Source organism: Leuciscus leuciscus, assembly GCF_965113295.1.
Source record: "Leuciscus leuciscus genome assembly, chromosome: 2".
Lineage (NCBI taxonomy): Eukaryota > Metazoa > Chordata > Actinopteri > Cypriniformes > Leuciscidae > Leuciscus > Leuciscus leuciscus.
In genome coordinates, this window is record NC_138726.1 from 61,903,975 (window position 1) to 61,926,165 (window position 22,191).

The window sequence follows — 22,191 nt, forward strand, 5'->3', positions numbered from 1 at the left end:
TTATTTGATATATATGTTTTCACAATTGTAGAGCTTTTTTAAAGTTTTTTGGGATGGTTAATATTGTGACCTCTTGCTGAGGACAAGTGCAATAACATGGACCTTCTAACCACAGACCATACATTTAAACAAATTTTCCCCAAAAAGATAAAAAAAGTTTATTCTAAAAATCAGATAGGTATATACAATTCCGTTAGATTTAACTTTGTAAGTATGTCAATCATGATGAATTTCTTAATTTTTGCTATAAATTAGACTTTTCTATGTGGGACATGTTTTGTCCCGACTCTCAAGAATCAGTGGTATACATGCATATATGACGCATATATGTATACATGCATATATGACGCATATATGTGCTTATTTCTATAGTACATACTTTCACATATATTAGGGATACAAATCTTATATCTGAATGCCTTGAAATTAAATGCCTATAGTTGGAGATTTTGTCTATTGTGTGAATACCAAATATAGTATTTTAATACAATAATGCAGTGTTCCCTATCAAGGCTACGGAACTCGACATTACGGATGTCGTATATGGGAACTCCTCTCATCCTTCACTTCCGCTGAAATCTTATAGGCTAACGCCAGCAGAGCTGGCCAATTGACGCAAATATGCAAATACTGAAACACCGTTGCAGTTATAATGCAAGTGCAGCGCCAATTCCCTTCAGAATCTCTCTCTTCACGCTTAAATCGTGTGCTAGAAAGCTGATACTACAAACTTGGATTATTCGCCGTCGTTGAAGTTGCGTCGGAGATACTCGCACTGTCTCCTGCATCCGATGGCAACTACTTGCAACTTATGCTCGGGCCCCATCGCCCCCACCGACACGCACCTGTTCTGCATCGCGTGCTTGGGGCTGGCCCATGCTGAGTCAGCCCTCGGGGACGGAGGGTCCTGCGACCACTGCGCGGATTTATCCCTTCGAGCCCTCAGAGCCAGGAGGGAGGAAGCTCGCGCAGCAGCGGGGATTGGGCCTACCGCCGCCTCTGAGCCGCTGGTAGCCCCCCCCAACCGCAGAGTCGAGGTTCGCTCCCCGGTGAGCTTCCCCGACCCCACCTTTCATCCCCCTCGCGACGTCGCTGACTTCGTTTCCTTCGGGGTGAGTGAGGGGGACGACTCCATGTCGCTGTCGGCCTCCGAGAACGACTGGGGTGCAGAGCAGGCCGCACCGCTGGCGGCCGCGGAGCAGGACACCCCTGCGGACCTGCAGGACGAGCTCTTCCGCGTCCTCTCTAAGGCCGTCGAGGAGCTGGACCTCGACTGGAAAGCTCCTGATGAACCATCAAAGAGCAAATTGGATACGTGGTTCCTACAATCGAGCCGCCGTCAGGCCGCTTCGAAAAGGGGAACACCGTTTTTTCCCGACGTGCATGAGCACGTGGTGAAGTCGTGGGCGGCCCCGCAATCGGCGCGCACCCTCACTTCCACCCAGGCTATGTTTGCCCCCGTGGACGAGGCGGGGGACCACGGCTACCTCACCATCCCCCCCGTCGAGGAGACCGTCGCCGCTCATCTCTGCCCGTCGGCTCCCGCCCTGGGCTCGGACCGCAGCCTGCCGTCCCGAGCCTGCAGATTTACGGCCCACCAGGCCAACAAAGCCTTCGGTGCCGCGGGGGAGGCGGTATCCGCGCTGCATGCTATGGCCCTTCTCCAAGTGCTCCAGGCAAAGCAGCTGAAGTCTCTGGATGGCGCCGCCTCTCTTGACGCTGACGCCATCCGAGATCTCCGTTCGGCCACGGACCTCGCGCTCCTGGCCACGAAGCGCTCGGCCCAGGCGATCGGCCGTTCTATGGGCTTCCTCGTGGTCCTCCACAGGCATCTGTGGCTCACCCTGTCAGACGTGCAGGAAGCCGACAGGAAGACGCTCCTGAATGCGCCCATTTCCCCTGCAGGCCTGTTCGGAGACGCCATGGAGAAAGTAACCGAGCGTTACTCCGAGACGCAGAAAAAGGCCAAGGCTATGAGCCACGTCATTCCGCGAAGGGCGCCGCCGCCGCCGCCGCCGCAGCCGCGCTCTCGTTCGTCCTCAGCCTCAGGCCGCCAACCCCAGGCTGCGGCCAGAAGACAGGCAGCACCCCGCCCGGGACAGGATGCCCGTAAGGGCCGCAGCGGTCAGTGGCAAGGGGCAGGTAACAGGAGGACGCAGAGGAGCCCGCGCAGAAAGCCCACCGCGTCCCCTGCCAGGCCCAAGCAGTCGTCCTGACCGCTCGGGCAAGAGGAGGAAAGAGCGTCAGGCCGGCCCCGCGTTCAAGCGGCGCGCTCTAGTGCACTTCGTCCCTCAGAGTTCTGCGAGCGACACGTGCAGTTGTTCTGTGTATGCAAATGTTGTGAATGTTGTTCAAATAAAGCAAATCACTACTTCACAAACAGAGCTTTTTTCTCCTCTTGCACCACACACTGTGTTACCCGCCCTGCCCTCGAGCAGCGCAGAGTCACGGTCAATAACTACCCCCAGCACTCACATAGCGGCCATGACCGCAGCGGCGATGACCGCAGGTTTAGATCAGCCCACGCTCAGTCGTTTCCAGGCAGCGTGGGAAGCTATTCCGGGCATTTCGCCGTGGGTGTTGAATATAATTCGGCGCGGGTACACACTTCAGTTCAAACGCAGACCACCCCGCTTTCGCGGCGTAATTCAGTCATTAACTTTGCCCCAAAACGCTCATGTGCTGAGGCAGGAAGTGTGCAGCTTGCTCGAGAAGAAGGCTATAGAACCAGTTCCCCCGAGCGAGCGGGACAGCGGGTTCTACAGCCGCTACTTCGTTGTGCCGAAGAAGGGAGGGGGTCTCCGCCCCATTCTGGATCTGAGACCTGTCAACAGAGCGCTTCACAAGCGCGCCTTCAGGATGACAACACTGAAGCAAATCCTGGCGCAAATTCGCCCCGGGGACTGGTTCGCTTCAGTGGATTTAAAGGACGCTTACTTTCACTTTCAGATAGTGAAGCGTCACAGACGATTCCTGAGGTTTGCGTTCGAGGATTCGGCGTACCAATATACGGTGCTTCCGTTTGGACTGGCCCTAGCCCCCCGAACGTTTTCAAAATGTGTAGACGCGGCACTCTCACCCCTCAGATCGAGCGGAATGCGCGTCTTGAACTATCTGGACGACTGGTTAGTTCTCGCTCAGTCGAGAGAAACGCTGGTCAGCCACGTGAATACCCTCCTTCGACACTTGGAGATGCTCGGGTTGAGGGTGAACGTCCAGAAAAGTGTGCTCACACCGAGCCGGACGATAACATTCCTGGGAGTGTGCTTGGATTCGGTGAGAATGAGAGCGCGCCTCTCCCCCGAGCGAGCGGAGGCTCTGAGTTCTTCTCTCAGTCTCTTCAGACCTGGCAGGCTCGTCCCGCTAAAAGAGTTTCAAAGGCTACTGGGACGGATGGCAGCGGCTTCCTCGGTGTGTCATCTGGGGCTGCTGCATATGAGACCGCTTCAACTCTGGCTGAAAGCGCGCGTTCCCCCGAGTGCGTGGTATTCTGGCCACAGGCGCGTTATGGTCACCAGCGGATGCGCCCGCGCCCTGGCCCCGTGGAGGAACCCAGATCTCTTCAGCTCAGGTGTCCCTATGGGCTTAGTGACGCGGCGAGTGGAGGTCCTGACGGACGCTTCATCCACCGGATGGGGAGCGGTCTGCTTGGGCAAGCCCGCCTCGGGTCGGTGGTCAGAGAAGCAGATGGAGTGGCACATAAATCGCTTGGAACTAGAAGCGGTCTCTCTAGCTCTAAAAACCTTCCGGTCTCAGCTGGAGCAGCGGCATGTGTTGATTCGGACAGACAACACTTCCGTGGTCTCGTACATAAATCGCCAAGGCGGTGTACATTCCAAAGCCCTATTCAGGCAGGCGGAATCCCTTCTGCTATGGGCGGACCGGTTTTTCCTCTCGGTGAGAGCGGCGCACATCCCCGGTGTTCTAAATCGCGGGGCGGATATGCTCTCGAGAAGCGGGATTCCCCAGGGGGAGTGGAGGCTTCACCCCGGGACGGTTCAGTTGATATGGAATCGTTTCGGCAGGGCGGAGGTCGACCTCTTTGCAACGAGCGAGAACGCGCACTGTCAGATGTTCTTCTCGCTGTCCCGTTCCCCCCGGGAGGTGGACGCGCTGACTGCGCGATGGCCGAGAGTCTGTCTCTATGCTTTTCCTCCGGTGAAAATTTTGCCCATGGTGTTGTGCAAAATCAGGGAGGAGAAGGCGGCGGTGACTCTGGTAGCCCCGAACTGGCCGAATCAGCCCTGGTTCGCGGATCTGGTAGAGTTACTAGCAGGGCAGCCATGGGAGATTCCGCTCAGGAAGGACCTTCTGTCTCAGGCGAGCGGAACGATCTGGCATCCCAGCCCCGCGCTGTGGAGCCTCCATGTGTGGCCGCTACAGGGTCGCTGAGCGGGCGGGACGCGCTGCACTCGCGGGTTTTGAATACCATCGCGGAGGCGCGAGCTCCGTCCACCAGGCGCCTGTATGCTCTGAAGTGGGGTGTTTTCTCTAAATGGTGTCAGGATGTCGGCATAGACCCAGCGGACTGTTCTGTGTCGGATATTCTACGCTTCCTTCAGTATAGGATGGATGAAGGGAGCCTGCCATCCACTCTGAAGGTTTATGTGGCCGCTATTGCCGCGTTTCACCCCCCTGTTGACGGACAGTCTATCGGTAGACATGCGTCGGTGACACGGTTCCTCAAGGGAGCTAGGAGATTGTGCCCTGCACGGCCGCCTTCTGTGCCGCCGTGGGATTTAGCTTTGGTCTTGGAGGCTTTGTCACGACCGCCTTTCGAGCCCCTGGCCTCGATTGCCATTAAGGAACTATCGATTAAAACGGCTCTGCTTCTCGCTCTCGCCTCGGCGAAGCGGGTTGGGGATTTACAGGCTTTCTCTGTAGGTGAAGATTGTATTCGCTTTGGACCGGGAAACTGTAATGTTACTCTCAGACCGAGGCCGGGTTACGTTCCTAAGTCGCTCAATACCCCGTTCAGAGCGCAGATTGTTTCTCTGCCTGCCCTGTCCGCTGAGCCATCAACCTCTCAGGGTTCGGATGCTCAGAGTGCTATTTGCCCAGTCAGAGCGCTCCGAGAATACATTTCTCGCTCGGCAGCGTTTCGACAATCGGACCAGCTGTTTGTGTGCTTTGGTGGATGCAACAAGGGACGGGGGGTCTCAAAACAGAGGCTTGCTCACTGGATCGTGGACGCTATTGTTTTGGCTTATGATTGCCTGGGACAGGAATGTCCCCTGAACATCAAGGCCCATTCGACTAGGGCGATTGCCTCCTCGTGGGCTTGGACTAAGGGTATGTCTATTCAGGATTTATGTCTTGCGGCTGGCTGGTCTTCTCAGAACACGTTCGCCAGATTTTACAAGTTGGATTTACCCTCTGTAGCGTCTCGAGTGCTTTCGGTGAGTTGATCGCTTACACAGCATTAAGAGAGCTGCTCTGCGCTTTGCTCATGAGTTGTTCTGTGTGCTATTTGTGTGTTGTACTATTGTCACCGCTATGCGTTGGCTTTCTCTGTTGTTGTTGCCCTGTTGGTCTACAGTGCAACCTTCCCCCAGATATACTGCTCGGGATATGCAAATTCCATATAGTGTTGGTAAGCTTGTGATTGGTCCCTTTGGACCTATCAGAGGTTAGAGGTTCGCTATTTGTCAATCTCGGCCTATCAGGCGCTTGCACTCTGGGGGCGAGGTTTGTATTGGGTCTGTTCTATAGTTGCTGCCACGGCGGGATTCTATACAGTTCCCATATACGACATCCGTAATGTCGAGTTCCGTAGCCTTGATAGGGAACGTCTCCGGTTACTCTCGTAACCTCGGTTCCCTGAAAGGCAAGGAACGAGACATTACGCTCGCCGCCGTGTTCGCTATTATTTAGCGTTGTTCGATTCTGAAGGGAATTGGCGCTGCACTTGCATTATAACTGCAACGGTGTTTCAGTATTTGCATATTTGCGTCAATTGGCCAGCTCTGCTGGCGTTAGCCTATAAGATTTCAGCGGAAGTGAAGGATGAGAGGAGTTCCCATATACGACATCCGTAATGTCTCGTTCCTTGCCTTTCAGGGAACCGAGGTTACGAGAGTAACCGGAGACGTTTTCTTTGTCATTTTTGACAAATACATCCACAAAGTACCATAACCATATGCCACAGGTTTAAAAATGCATCAGTATCACATGCATGTACACTGTAAAACTTTTCACTGTAAATTTACAGTAAAATACTGGCAGCTGGGTTGCCATCCACATACTGTATTTTTACAACACTACTACAGTAAACAGCATTTACAGTACTCCACTGTAATTACCAATTATACCACATTTTACATTATTAAACTTGTCGACAGCAATACATTGTATTTTTACAGGGAATACTGCTTTTATTATTACAGAATTAAAATATTATACTTTAAGGTTTCATAAGAGTAGTCACACTAGGAAAAAGAAAACAACATTTTCTGGGTTTTAAAACATTTATTTAGTTAAAATGCCATCTGTGAACATGTTGGCTGAATTACTTTTTAAACATAAAATGCAATTTTAACACTTAACAACAAACAGGTAACAGTTAGCACTTAATTAAAGGAATAGTTCACCCAAAAATTTTAATTAGCACATGATTTACTCACCCTCAAGTCATCCTAGGTCTATATTACATTCTTCTTTCAGACGAATACAATCAGAGTTCTATTAAAAAATGTCCTGGCTCTTCCAAGCTTTATAACGACAGTGAAATGCTGTTTCTTTTTTGAAGTCCATAAAAGTGCAAACGAAATCCCATTCAAAGTCTGCAAGTTTTCACAGAAGTGAGGACACCTGTAGGCTTACAGTGGTGGTCTTGTTTTGCACAATTTGGCCAGTTTTCTTTGAAGTTACTTGTCCTTTCTTTGTTTTTGATCCACGTTCAGGATTGATGTCAAGAAAGTGTTTAAAAGGCAGAAAAAAACAACAATTAAATATTATTAACTGAGTGTATATATTTTGACAAAGAGAGACAGCACAAAAGCTGTCTAAAACTGAACAACACGAAAAAAAAAAAAAATGCAATGTTGGATGTTGTGATCAATAACTGATATTTTTTCTGCCCTGGTAAAATACATCAACTCAATGTGTCTGTTTACATGCACACTGTCAACTAACTAAATTTTTGGAAGTGGGGTTGCCAGATTTAAAGTTTTATTCTACAACTTTTGTCTACTCATCACCCAGCTCATTAACAATATCATCCCCTCATCTGGTGCCATCAGAGTATCAGTGGAAAGGCAGTCATTAGACTCTCCGTTTATATAGAGCACACACTGCCAGAATCCAGCCCAAACATTTGTGACAGAAATAATTTTCTGCAACTTAATTGCAAGCCTTGCAATGTTTATTGCATTTATGACAACATGTTTGCACCCAAAAATGTAAATTCTGTCATTATTACTCACCCTCAAGACTTTTGTTCATCTTCGGGACACAAATGAAGATATTTTTGATGAAATCCGATAGTTTTGTCCTTCCATTGATAACAATATCATTGCAACTGTCAAAGCCCAGAAAAGTGGTAAAAACATTGGTAAATATATAGCTACAGTGGTTCAACCTAAATATTATGAAGCAGGGTTTCTGCACATTTTTTAAAGTCAAATTTAAGGCTTTTTAAGACCTTTTTAAGACCCGAAGAAATCAAAATTAATACCATGCATTAGGGGTGTGCAATATTGACAAAATATGTCTCGATCGATATTTTCAAAGTTTTCTTGATAATAATTAGATAACATTTTACTGATTGTGTTTCTGTGCTTGGTGCCATGGCTTGTTTAGGCCTGTTGACAGCTGACTGACAAAGATATTCATATTTTTCATATTCTATGCAGTGGTCAGTTTACAGCAGTGACAGAAATTAACATTTTTTATTAAGGGGTAATATTTGCCACCTTAAATTGATTTCAAGGGGCATTTTCACCTATATATGGACATTTGTAGATGTTTCAACAAGATATCTTTCACATCTACTGCAGTCAGATTCACCCGTGTTCACGCTGAAGGAATCACTCACATGGCTGGGCACTTGTAATGACACATCAAGGATATTAAGAGGCTAAAAGCAGGTTTAAACATTGCCCCATTGAAGTCAACAGGGTGCAAATTTTAAAAAGAGGATAACACTGTGTAGGCAACACCGATTTTTGTCGTTGTTCTCTGTATTGACAGCACTCCAAATTAGGGGTGGGCGATATGGCAAAAATATCATATCACGATTTTTTTCAGGAAAATCACGATTAACGATTTTATCACGATTCTTTTTATGTTGGTTTATGTTACTATTTTGTGACTTAGCATTACAGCCAATCTAATGTCCATATTTTAAAAACAAAGCCTTAGGTAAAAAAAAAAAAAAAAAAAAAAAAAGGCAGACAGGGGCGAAGATAAATATATTTGTCATTATTTTCTTTGTTATTAAATATTAAGATCAAAGATACACATTACACATACACAACTTAATATACAAATTAAATAGGCTAAACAGTGCTTTGTTTTCAGCTACAGTAGGTGTATTTAACAGTAGCATTGAAGAAAGTAATTAAATGAACAAATATGAAAATAAAACAAAACAGACTTCACTGTATAAATTATACATTGATACTTATTAAAGCTACTATTAAAGTTATCAGTCAAGAGCAGTGAGTGATTTTCTCTTTGCATTTTGTTGTTTTATTCAAATTATCATAATTTACTCTCTCAAGTTGTTTTAAGCTTGAATAAGTTTCTTTCTTCTGTTGAAAATAAAAGTTATTTGGAAGAATGTGGGTAACCAAACAGTTGATATACCCCAGTGACTACCATAGTATATTTTTCTCCTATGGAAGTCAATGGGGACCAGCTATACTGTTTTTTAAAAATATTAATATTAGAAAAATATTAGAAACTATTAGAAGGAAATTAAAACAGGTTTGGAACAACATTAGAGTGTGTAAATGAGATACATTTTATTTTTGGGTGAACTATCCCTTTAAGGACAAGCGGCAGCGTGTTTACTATTGCTACTGTCTCTTTAAGAGCTGCACGCGACGCATCTACAGTAATATACACGCATTTGACAAGCAGATTTTCTCTCAATTTTCTCAAGTTTGCTTTCACTTTAGACATAACCGACTTTGTTTATGTAAACCTTGTGTGTATTTAACAGTATAAGCACAATAAGACTCGAAAGATAACTTAGTCCAGTATCCATTCCAGGCACTGGTAGACAGGCTTTTAGTGCATGTGAGCTTCACATGTATGCGCTGAGAAACGCACACGTTAGAACAGCGCATCAGCACGCGAATTAAATGTTTAACCGACAAGGCATTAAAGCGTATGCAAATTGTGAACTTTTGTGAACTGCAGTCTCGTTCCGCTGCGTTAACATTTTATGTGAATATACGTCGCGTTGGGACAGAGGCGCCAGAACAGATATAATGCACGATTCTACGATATTTCTTCAAAAGCAGATCGTGGAGACATTTTAATCGTCCACGATCAAAAATCGTCATATCGCACACCCCTACTCCAAATTTACAAAAAAATGAGTTCTCCTTTAAGGTTGCACTAGTTACATGGATTATTTAAACAATGTTTTTACTAGCTTACTGGGCCTTAAAAGTTGCAAAGACGTTGCTGTCTATGGGTGGTTCAGAAACCTCTCAGATTTCATCAAAAATATCTTAATTTGTGTTCTGAAGATGAACGAAGGTCTTACAGGTTTGGAACGACATGAGGGTGAGTAATTGTAATTGTAAAATCATGATAATCACATTTGAAAAAAAAATATTCTGGTCAAGCTCATACATTTAACCATTTTAATTACTACATTATTGATACTTCAGTAAAAAAAAAAAAAATTTTAAATGTCACTAAATTATTAGTGTTTTAAAAAAAATGAAATTATTGTAAATAAAGCTGTTTAACAGGGTGTACAAACTGATAATAACAGGGTGGATGAGTGGTATAAAGATGGATGGTTAATTTCGTATGGCTCACATACAGCCAGTTACATAATTACTTTAGTTTGAACTGGATTTAGATGGGAAATGTATGGAAGCTTGTTTTAGAAAAAAAGAAAAAAAAAGATTAATTGCAACTTTTTATCTCACAATTCTGACTTTTTTTTCTAGAAAGTCGAAATTGCGTGTTATAAAGTCAGAAATTGAATTGCATATAAAGTCGCAGTTTTGTGTTATGAAATTTATAATTGCGTGATATAAAGTCAGAATTGTGTGTTATAAAGTCGCAATAGTGAGTTTTAGTCAGAATTGCGTGGTATAAAGTCAGAATTGCGTGATATAAAGTCGCAATTGCGTGTTATAAAGTCAGAATTGCGTGATGAAAATTCACAATTATCTTTTAAAATGTTTTATTCTGTGGTGGAAACAAGCTTCCATAGAAACGATATGTAAAACATTGCCAACAAACTCTAAATACTTAATGACTTTTAACATAAATGACTTTCACTCTCAGTGTCCACTGATATAACAGAGTGGACATTCTGAGCTAAAATCAGTCAAAAACAAGCTAACATAGAAGGTTTATCTAATAAAGAATTGCAAAAATATGATTTTTCATATTTGCCGTAACAGGGTGGACGTACTGAGGTTGACCATATAAAATTCGAAAGATTAAATTGGTAAAAAATAGACTCTTAAAATAATTGAGGAGCTCACTCACTTTCCCAAGTTGTTTTCCCTCCAAAGAAGTGATGACTGCTTTATGATATGATGTCATTTCATTTTTACAACTTTAATTTAAAGGGAAAGTAGTCAAAAATAACAGGGTGGACAATCAAGCTAAAAACCTCGATTATAATTGTCAAGTCAAATGGTGTTATTTATGATCTGGGGACACAAAAGACTCTGAATCCCAGGAATGACCCAAATGTAATTATATTTAATTCTATTTTCTATTTAATAATATAAAGTATAAATCTCTTCAAGTTAGTGTTTTAAGCATTTTTACATTTATTCCAAACTAATAACTGACTGCAGTAAAAATTTAAACAATAGGCCAAATTTTGTGTGAACTAATGTTCAGCTTTTCTTTTTAATAGTCAACTTATTTCTATCCGTCATCAAGCTCGGTAAACACAGACACGAGGATGTACCTTTAATTTCCTCAAAACACCACAGTCCTCATGTTTTCAAGTCATTTCAAGTTTGATTTTGCCATGACATAAATCGTTAAAAGATTGCAATCTTGATTCAAACACCCACGCGATCTCATTCCTAAATGACCACGATTCTGCTGGGTCTATAAAACCTTTGACAGAATCACACCGGAACATTCAAGTCAAGTCATCTTCATTTATATGGCTCTTTTAACAATATGGACTGTTTCAAAGCAGCTTTACAGTGATAATAGGATATTAAAGTAACAGAGATTGTTTTGGCTTTACAGCAGCTCTAGAATAAAGTTATTGTCCAGCTAATGTTAGTTTTGATTGATTCACTTCCGTTGCAAATATTATTAGTTATTTAACTTTTATTTTATTTTATTTTTTTATCTCTGCACAAGCTTTAAAAACGCAAACCTGTGAAAAGCTGACGGCGTGCACGTGCATATTACGTGTTTAGTCTAAAGGGATGCATGTTTGAATATGTGTGCAGGCCTGTTTAAAATCTGCTGCTGACCCAGAGAGCGTCTCGGTTACTGATGTAACCCTCGTTCCCTAAAGGAGGGAACGGGAGACGTAACGTCGACGTGACGACGTAATTGGGATCACTTCAGGGAGCCCTATCAACCTCGAGTGTCTACAGAACGAGCCAATGAACGTTGGCGTGCGTGAATCGCGTCACGCGCCCCCGCCCCGCATCGCGGGTATAAACAGGAAGCGGGCGCACGCACACATTGTTTTTCGCTGAGGAGCCGAGATTTTGACGGCTATGCAGCGATGGTCAGCAACGGTGGCGACGGGACATTACGTCTCCAGTTCCCTCCTTCAGGAAACGAGGGTTACATCATTAACTGAGACATTCCCTTTCAGTCGCTCACGTTGGGATCCCTTGGAAAACGCCATGGTTGCTGCCACATCCAGCGCCCAATGCAAGACTTTCAGACCCCCAATTGGTTGGGGCGGAAGATCTGCGTAGAGGGAGTTCAACTGCTGTTCCATTATACCCCACACAGAGGAACTCTTTGGATAACACTGGGAAAGCATGCCTTTCCGGGGAAAGGACGCTGTGGAGCCATATCCTGCCCGAAGGGAGGTAACATGTGGAGAATACACATATGGACTGGCCGAAGGGGCAGTCCTACACCGGACAGTGATGGCAGAGCAGACTCTGCCAAGGGAAAGACACAGGCTCACCGCAGGGAGCTGGTCGTGGAAGAATACACATATGGGATCGCCGCAGGGATCACACATATGAAACCCAGCCTAGCACAAGTAACACAAGCATACGAGCACTAGGCCTGGCGTCGGACGCTCTGCAACGTCCGACTACCGAAGGGGTGCGGAGGAATTCACAGGGTTCGCCTAGTGTGGAACTCGACTGGAGCAAAAAGCGCACGTATCCGTTCCGAGGAAGGGAGTGGCGCAGCAAGCCGACACTAGAGCGGGAACTTCGGTGTTACCGGCTAGTTGAAGTGAGCACACAGGAAGAAACCGGCTCAACACGTAGACTATAAAACCTAGCGAACGTGTTAGGTGTCACCCAGCCCGCAGCTCTACAGATGTCTGTCAGCGAGGCACCGTGTGCCAGCGCCCAGGAAGAAGTGACACCCCTAGTGGAGTGGGCTTTCAACCCGGGCGGGCAGGGCACGCCTTGGGCTTCGTAAGCCAAGGCGATGGCATCCACTATCCAGTGGGCCATCCTCTGCTTGGAGACAGCCTTTCCCTTCTTCTGGCCTCCGTAACAGACAAAGAGCTGATCTGAGGTCCTGAGGCTTTGCGTTCTGTCCACGTACAGACGCAGAGCGCGAACTGGACACAGAAAAGCCAGGGCTGGGTCTGCCTCCTCCAAAGGCAGCGCTTGCAGGTTCACTACCTGGTCCCGGAAGGGAGTGGTAGGAACCTTGGGCACGTATCCGGGCTGGGGTCTCAGGATCACGTGAGAGTTATCCTAGTGGTAGGAACCTTGGGCACGTATCCGGGCTGGGGTCTCAGGATCACGTGAGAGCTATCCTATAGAGGCCAATGCAACCAGGAGTACTGTCTTGCAGGACAGGATTTTTAACTCAGAAGGCTCAAAAGGTGGTCTCTGAAGTGCCGAAAGGATCAGAGACAAATCCCAAGAGGGTATAGAGAGTGGGCAAGGAGGATTCAATCGCCTCACATTTTCCTCACTTTTTTTAAACGCCTCGAGCCTTAGGTGGTTGCTACTGCTGGGGCTTAGTGGGAGCGGAGGACGTCGCAGGAGGCCGACCTCGGCGACAAGTAGATGGATGGTCTGCGGCCGGCGGACAGGTGGGAGCAGCAGCGGTCCGCCAGGGCAGGATGTGTTGGATGGCCTCCGTCTGCTTCTGTGCAGCCGAGAACTGCTGGGAAAAGCTCTCGACCGCGTCGCCTATCAACCCAACCTGGGACAGAGGGGCATCCAAGAACTGATATTTATCGGTGTCCCTCATGTCAGCCAGGTTGAGCCAAAGGTGGCGCTCCTGGACCACCAAGGTGGACATCGCCTGACCGACTAAACGTGTGGATTCCTTCGTCGCCCGGAGGGCGAGGTCGGTTGCCACACGGAACTCCCAGAGGAGCTCTGGGTCAGAATGGTTGCTGATTGCAATATGTTAAGATATGCGCTTAAAATAATGGATTAACATCCTTCTATCTCCTCTCTCTATAGAATTACATTAAGAGAGAGAAAAGCTGCATATACTTCGAAAAGATTGATAAAAGTAAAACATAGTGCTATAGGTTTAAAGGCTAGATTTTATTTGTTAATGTTTTAACAGGCTTGCAGTCCAAAGGAGCCATACAGCAGCTACACCACACATAATATGTAATGTGACTAACCTTTGTGGATGCGATGTCTCATAAAATGTGATGTTGACGTTCCGGTGTCTTTAATTGTTTTCCCACATTCTTTGCATCTAGCCCATTTGATGTTAATAAACCCAAATGAAAGAATCATGAAACACGGGACGTGATGGTAAGCTGTCCATTGTGCCAATGAATGGTATGCACCTGAGGTTTGCCTTGATGTAGACTGGCGTGAGGGCTGTATCTCAGATATGGTAAAGATGTAAATTTCAGGACACATCATCAGTAGGGTACCATTGAATCAGGGGGTGTTTCGGCCTTTCAACACTAGACACCCTCATCAAAGGTGGCCAGCTACAGGGTGATCAAACAATCAAGCAATCATGAGAATTGCCTGGTTGTTTAAATGACGCAGCCCACAGGACTTTGCAAGGCAGGGGGCGTCCTCTTCTCTGAGTCAAGCCTAGAACTGACCGCATACCTTGTTCAACCTCTTCCTGGAGGGTTGTGGCCTGGGTTCTCAAGTGGGCTATGGGGTGGATTAATGAGTGGGTCATGTTGATGCTCTTGGAGCCCAGCAAGGGTCCTTCCGCTTAATCCATATCCACTGGCTGCTTCTTTCGGCCACTTCAGAGACTGATCTAACTGTCTGTCGCAGAGTCTGTCCATGGATGCCAAGGTCTTTCAGCAGTCTGATGGTGGAAGAAACCACAAAACCTCTGCATCCCACTTCAACCAGATAAACTTTAGCTTTCCATCTTTGTTGTTGAGCGTCTGCTGCCAGTTCTATGTAGCACAGTTTATTGTGCTCATAGGCCTCTTCTGTTGAATTATCCCATGGGACAATGAGCTATGTGATGTAAACAGACTTCAATGAAGGGGACCAGAGTACCAAGTCTGGCCTAAGGGTGGTGGCTGCAATCTCAGGTGGAAAGATTAGTTGCTGCCAATATCGACTAGCATCTTCCAGTCCCAGGCCATGGCTAGTTGTCCAGCTTCTGGTTTGGTAGGGGGATGGTTGGGCTTTTTCTGTCCCTCTCGAATGAAGGTTGGGTCCGTGATGGAATTGGAGTTGGTGGTATTCCTCTTGCTCTCAAGAGCTGCTGCCAGACTCCTGAGAACCTGGTTGTGCCTCCAGGTGTAGCATTCTTGTGTGAGGCTGGTCTTACAACCGGACAAGATGTGTTTGAGAGTCACTGGAGTTGGACATGGGGCACAGGTTGGGTCCTCGCCATACCACTGGTGGAGGTTTTTTGGAGATGGGCGCACATCATAGGTGGCTCTGACGATGAAGCTGATGTTGCTTGCCTCCATTTCCCAGAGCTCCCTCCAGCTGAGCTTTCTCCTCTCCAGACCTTCCCACCTCATCCATTGTCCCTGCTTGGAAAGAGAGACAGCCTTTGCGCTTCTTTCCGCCTACTCCTGACAGCACACCTCCTCGACCACCATTTTCCTCCTCTCTGAAGTTGAGGCCTTACGCCAAGTCGGCTTACTTGCTGTAAGGCCAAAGCCTCCTCTTCCCAACTGGACGTGCCCTACAATGTCGCTGTGCCTTAGGGCTGACGTAGCTTGCTGCACTGCATCAGATGGAGTCCATTTCCGTCCAGTTAAAAAGGGTGGAACAGCATTTCTGATGGTCTGGTCATATGGAGTCTTACTTTAGAGCACTTGTACTCTTCGGTAAGGCTCGTGAAAGGCAGTTAAATGACCCCTTTGTCATAAAGGCTGATGTTATTCAAACAGCGTGGGACGCTGAGCCATTTCTTCACGCATAAATTCATGGTTGACTCCATCTTCTCCACAGTTGTTATTGGGAGCTTGTTGATAGTGAGTGACCACATTACCTGAGGGAGAAGTCCAAATTGCAGGCAGCAGAGCTTGAGCTTCCCTGGCAGCCGTGTTAATTTTGGCAGCCATTTTTGATTTAGTCTTAGTCTTCATCTTCAAACGAAAATGCTTACTGGTCTTAGTCACATTTTAGTAATTTTATCTTTCATAGTTTTAGTTAACGAAAAGTCATTGCATTTTTTTTGTCAACTTTTAGTCATTACGTTTAGTCAAACTGCAGCCACCAACATTAATTTTGGTAGATATTTTATATGTAGTCTTTATTAAAAATATCATTATAATTTTCTCTCTCTAGGCCAATTCAATTAATCTTATGAGAAATTAGAATCAAGGTAACAGGCTGTGTTGACATTGCACTCTTTAGCAGTAGCACTTGTGCAATTCTACATATCCCTTTTCCTTAGTTCAGTGGTTCTCCAATTTTTTAGAGTGCCGTAACCCCTGGTACCCCCCTCCACTTAGACTGCAGTCACCTTTTCCATTAAGGGACAATATTTGCCCCCTTTTATCGATTTTACCTTTATAAAATATACAGTATAATGCTTTAAATAAAACAATGTTTAATAAATATGCAATGATGTTAAAAATGAAGTGATACTTTTAAAGGGGTCATGACATGGTTTTTGTTTTATTATGTTCCCTTAGGTGCAATTATAGTATTACTATAGTTTAAATTTGAGTGATTTATGACATTTTCCCACCCTATTTCTCATCCTCTGATTCAAACAGTCTGTTTTGGGGATGTTTCCCCTTTAAGAGTTCAGTGTTAACGCCCACTGTTATGATTGGCTAACGTCATTGGCTAAAAGTAGTTTTAAGATGAAATACTTCGGCACAGCCTGATCTTTAAGCAAAGTATTCTGGCAAAGCCAGCATCATACTGAGATTTGTTCTCAAAACAGTCATCCTTGAAATGTGGAGAACACACGCTTAAATTAACACTGCCGTAACTGGGACGTCCGCAAAAAATAAACTGCATCCATTTTTCCCTGACGTCTGGATCGTTCGGTGGCGTATTCAAACATTTTGTTTGTCCACAGCCAAGAACAGCACATCTGCATGGCATCGCACTCTTCTTGTAGACAGACCCACTCGCTGCACATCGACTGAACACCTGTGGCGTGACAACGATGCGATGAGGCGAAATGAGGCGTAGTTGTCTTGCGCTAGAGGCGGTCATATGCAAACGACTGATACGTCACTTCGTAACCGTGACGCCACTTCTTACCATGGATCCCCAATGAGCTGTTAGACCTTGATTAAATAAATGCTTTGTTTATAATGGGGAGGACGTCTTAAGCTATGAAACTTGCAGGAAGTTTTAATGGTACAAAGACCTCTTATATACCAAAAGATCAAGGCAAATTTGGTTTCTCATGTCATGACCCCTTTAAATATTAAATAAAATAAAAAGTCGATGTCTTTATGAGTGAGTCATCGAGTCATTTATTCATTCAGTAAGCAAGTGGCTGAATTTATGAACAGGTCAAAGCCACAGATTCGTTCACGAATCACCAATAAGCCTACTGACAATACTGTTATAAATGTAGTAAACCACTTAATGTTAACCTTTTGTTTGTTGAACTGTTGTATAAAATCAATGTTACATTTGAAATTGTGTGGATATTCAGGAAACATTGCATTCTTGTCCGTATAATATGATCAACAATAAAAACACTGCTGGATCAGCCTGCATTTTGATTGCAGATTGAGTCGCACAAACAGTGCAAAGCGGCTCGTGACAGAACACAGACCGACTAAATGACAGTTTAATTTAGGTAGAAAATCCACTGATCTCCAGCTTACTTGTCTGTGTTTTCAGATCATCCGCGCTTCTTCAGCAGTGTAGAGAGAGCCCGTGCGCAAGCACATGCTTGCCAGATACTATTGAAAAGACCGGGTACAAAACGTATTCTTTTAACAGAAAAGCTCTGACTGGGGACTTAAATTGTTGAAATCTAGCAACCGTAAGCATAAACACTCGTAAAAACAGTCAGTAATGTGTTGTCTCCTTCATTTCTATGTATCAATGGATAGGTCTATAATTTATTTCGAGAGACAAAAAGATATTGACGGTCAGATTGATGTTCTGTCTGGCTCAAACTTAGCTAACCACGTGTAGGTTAGTAGCCTAGAAATCTATATGCACCCTAGCGGCAGCAAATGTAATTTGCAGCTACTCAAGGAAAATCTCTCTCTCTCTCTCTAAACTTAAACACCCATCTATTTTTATTAAGACTTACAAAATAAACGACTTACAGAGACATACATGGACATGTTTTTAATGTCATTTTGTGTTCCACCAACAAGTGCATGTGCCTTTGTACTTTGAATATCAGGAGCAAATTGATGCAATCCACACTCACCTGACATCAATTCTGGGCAGCACACACACACACACACACACACACACACACACACACACACACACACACACACACACACACACACACACACACACACACAGACACACACACACACACACACACGGTGCCAAGATCAAATTCACCATGGATGTCCTTTAAAAAAAAAAAAAAAAAAAGTTTATCTTTTTATCAGTGAGCAGGAGCACTTTGAAAGGAGGATAGAAAACCAGTTAAAGAATAGTGGCAAGCTATAGGGGAGTCATCTATGGGAGTCATCATAATTTATAAATGGTGTTAATATTTGTAAAAAAAAAATTGTGAACAACAATATTGTCTCTTCTAAATGGCCCTTGGAATTTTTGAAAATGAATAAATTGTGTTCTCTTACGAGAGGTTCTCTCGTATTGCGTAAGCTAGCTTACGCTGCGGGAAAGTCTCCTTTCTCGAGATACTGAAGCCAAAAATTATCCTTAATTTTTTTAAACTTTGTCAACGCAGTGCGGCAGCCTGCAGACCTAGGGCAGGCGAATCGCGTGCCCATTGGCTGCTCTGCGGCAACTGCAGCAGCCTATGGCTGAGCCTTGCGCGTGACGTCACGTCCAATGAGCGCGCTTGGCGCGCTTAATGCGTCACAGCCCGTCATTAGGGGTGTGGCTTAGCGTATATAAGCAAGGAACAGAGGCTGCTTCACTGATTTCTGTCTCTTCAGCGAAGCTCTTCGCATCGCTGATCTTCGAGGAAGCCGCCGTCGAATCAAGCGACCAGCACGCCGAGGATTTCAGCCTGAGGACGCCGGCCGCTCGCCGCCTTCAGCCTTCCCTGCCTGCTGCGCCATCCGGCATATATATCCTTTCATTGCTCTGTGTTGTGTGTTTGTGTGTCCGCCGCGACACACCTGCATCTAAAAGAGCGCGAGGCGTTGTTGCAAATGCCTCGCTCATCCTGTGGCTCGTGCAGAGCCGCGCTCAGCGACGGAGACTGCCACGTGTTGTGCACTCTCTGCCTGGGCTTCGACCACGCAGCCCGCGCTCTCTCCGAGGGCGGCTGCGATCAGTGTGAGGAGTTACCGATGTCGACCCTACGGGCTCGACTCGCTAAGTTCGAGGAACCTCCACCTTCTCCGGCCACTTCTTCTGGGCCACGTAAGAAGAAACGTCGCTCCCAAAGGCCGCCGGAACTGGACGCTACAGCTGAGCGCTCGCCGGAACCTCTCCCGCGAGCCTCGCTCTCTCCTTCCCCCCCACCCTTCACCGACGCGCAGCTGCCGGCCTCTGCCCGCACTGCCGTCGTCCTGGGGGATGATGCAGATGATGCCGCTGACAGCTGCTCTCTGCTCGCGTCTGACAGCGAGGACTGGTCGGGCTCTCACCGCTCCGCCCCCTCGACTTTGGAGTCTACCAGATCACGTGCCAGTGTTGACGCGGAGCTTCTCCGCCTCCTCACTCAAGCGGTCGAGAGAATGGGACTGGATTGGTCCCCACCTAAGGAGCCGGAGCCCAATCGCCTTGACGGGTGCTTTCTACCTAGCCGCCGCCCTGCGCCTGCCTCTAGGTCAGCACCCTTCCTGCCTGAGCTCCACACCGAGCTCTCTAAATCCTGGAACGCTCCGTTCTCCACCAGACTCCGCTCGCCAGTCTCCTCGGCTCTCTCCCAGGTGGACGGAGCCGCCGAGAACGGCTATAACGCTATCCCCGCCGTTGAGGAAGCTGTGGCAACGCACCTTTGCCCGCCGTCTGCTAGATGGCGCTCAAAGTCTGCCCTGCCGTCTAAAGCCTGCAGGACCACCTCAGCTCTCGCCGGCCGCGCTTTCGCCCTGCACTCAATGGCCGTCCTTCAGATCCTTCAAGCCGACCTCCTCCGTGAGCTGGATGAGAAGGGCTCGGGTCCGTCCGCCTTAACTGATCTGCGCAGCGCTACGGATCTTGCGCTACGCGCCACCAAGACCGCTGCTCAAGCCATCGGCAGATCCATGGCCGCGCTCACCGTCATCGACAGACACCTCTGGCTGACTCTCGCTGACATGAGTGACTCAGAGCGCGCTGTCTTCCTGAACGCGCCACTTTCGCCCACCGGCCTCTTTGGCCCTGCGGTCAGCGGAATTGTGGATCGGTTCTCCGAAGTACAGAAGGCGTCACAGGCGATGAACCTTTTCCTACCCCGCCGTTCGAGCCCAGCCACAGGCCGCCCTCAAACTCAGCCTCCTGTGCGCAGCTCTAACCAGCGCTCTTCCAGGCCTCCCAGCGCTTCGCAGCGACGCCAGGGCAGTCGCCCCAGGTCACGCTCGACCAGCCGTCACAGACCGCCGCCCCCACGGGGCCCGCGGCCCAAGATCGCGTTGAAGCCTGAGCCCGCGAAGTCCTCCTAGCATCCGCAAGGTGGAAAAGATGGTTGGGTCCCGCTACGTCCGGACCGCCATCGAAACGTACAGCTCTGTCAGTCCCCTATGTTCAGGCTACTGCAGCAGCACACACCGCAGCCAACGAGCCAGTAATGACACTCGCTCGCCTGCACACAAACGCCGTTTTCACGGCGACTCAGATAAATCTCAAAAAGAGTATAAGTGCTTTAAGTGTAGAAAATGTGCCCACGCCCACGTGTTCACTGCTTCACACATGTACAATCCCCATGGTAACGCGCCCAGAGCGCTCTCTCATAAAGCGGCCTCACACCGCTCGAGTACTAAATGTAGGAAATGTGCCCACACTTCCGTGCCCACACCTACTCGCTGCTCGCTCTGTCACTCAGTTACCTCAAGTTGCTACGGCTCAAGCCGCAGGGATATTAAGTGTAGGAAAAATGCCCACTCCCGTGTGCTCACTGCCTCACACAGACCAGGTTCCCATGGCAACGCGTCCAGAGCGCTATCTCTTAAAGCGGAAACTTTCCGCTCGAGCATCAAGTGCAGAAAATGTGCCCACAGCATTGTGCTCACACCTGCCCACTACCCGCTCTGCCAGACAGGTTGCAAACCTCATAAAGCTCCCAAACACTGGCCGTGTCATAAGTGCAAATCCCGCGCCAGCTCACGAGCACGCGCACCCACTTTCAGACACCATTATCCCCACGCCGCTCTCGCGCCTGGGTTATTTGGCAGCAGCTCACGCTCCATCGTCCGAGATCGAGCTTCTAAAACCTGCACAGTCGGCCAGCCCTGTTCTTCTGCCCTCGTGTCCGAGCATCGGCGGCGCGTGCGCCGCCCCATCCTCTCTGGTACAGGTTCCCCATCCCGCGCAACGCGGCGATCTGAACCCAGAGACCATTCGACCCCTAGCTATGCATGCAAAAGCATGGGAAGCTATTCAGGGCGCGTCAGAATGGGTGCTCAACACTATAAGACACGGCTATTCGCTCCAATTTGCTCGTCGCCCTCCGCGCTTTCTAGCGCAGACGGAAACGAAAGTGAGTTTGGAAACAGCGCATCTGCTTCAAGCAGAAATAGCAAAGCTGCTGCGAAAAGGGGCCATAGAACAAGTTCATCCTTCCTCGAGCGAGTCAGGCTTTTACAGCCGTTACTTCCTCGTTCCCAAGAAGGACGGAGCATTAAGACCTATTTTAGATCTGAGACATCTGAACAAGGCTCTCATGAGACGGCCGTTCAGGATGATTACAACCAGACAGATCCTTGCGCAAGTTCGCCCAGGAGACTGGTTTATCTCTCTCGATCTGAAAGACGCGTATTTCCAGATCCAAATAACTCCCCGTCACAGGCCATTCTTGAGATTCGCCTTCGACGGTCGAGCTTATCAATACACAGTCCTGCCGTTCGGCCTGTCTTTAGCACCCCGTACATTTACGAAATGCATGGACACGGCTCTCGCTCCCCTGAGGAGTCAGGGAATGCGAATTCTGAACTATCTGGACGATTGGCTCGTTCTAGCGCAGTCAGAGACAGAACTTGTGTCTCACAGAACAGCGCTTCTCGACCACCTGGAGGGTCTGGGTCTAGCGGTCAACTGGACCAAGAGCTCGCTCTCGCCCCGGCAGTCAATTTCCTTTCTCGGAATAGAACTAGACTCGGTGGCAATGACGGCCAGATTGTCGGAG

General features: G+C 47.4%; 1 protein-coding gene across 1 annotated transcript; it reads left to right on the forward strand.

Annotated features, from left to right (window-relative positions):
- Positions 1-18,586: 18,586 nt before the first annotated feature.
- On the forward strand, positions 18,587-20,512 carry LOC309483555 (uncharacterized protein; the record flags this gene model as incomplete). Its single annotated transcript, XM_082149447.1, has 2 exons — positions 18,587-18,680; positions 18,712-20,512. The coding sequence occupies exon 2, from the start codon at positions 19,076-19,078 to the stop codon at positions 20,510-20,512; it is 1,437 nt and encodes a 478-aa protein (XP_082005573.1). The 5' UTR covers positions 18,587-18,680; positions 18,712-19,075.
- Positions 20,513-22,191: the final 1,679 nt, after the last annotated feature.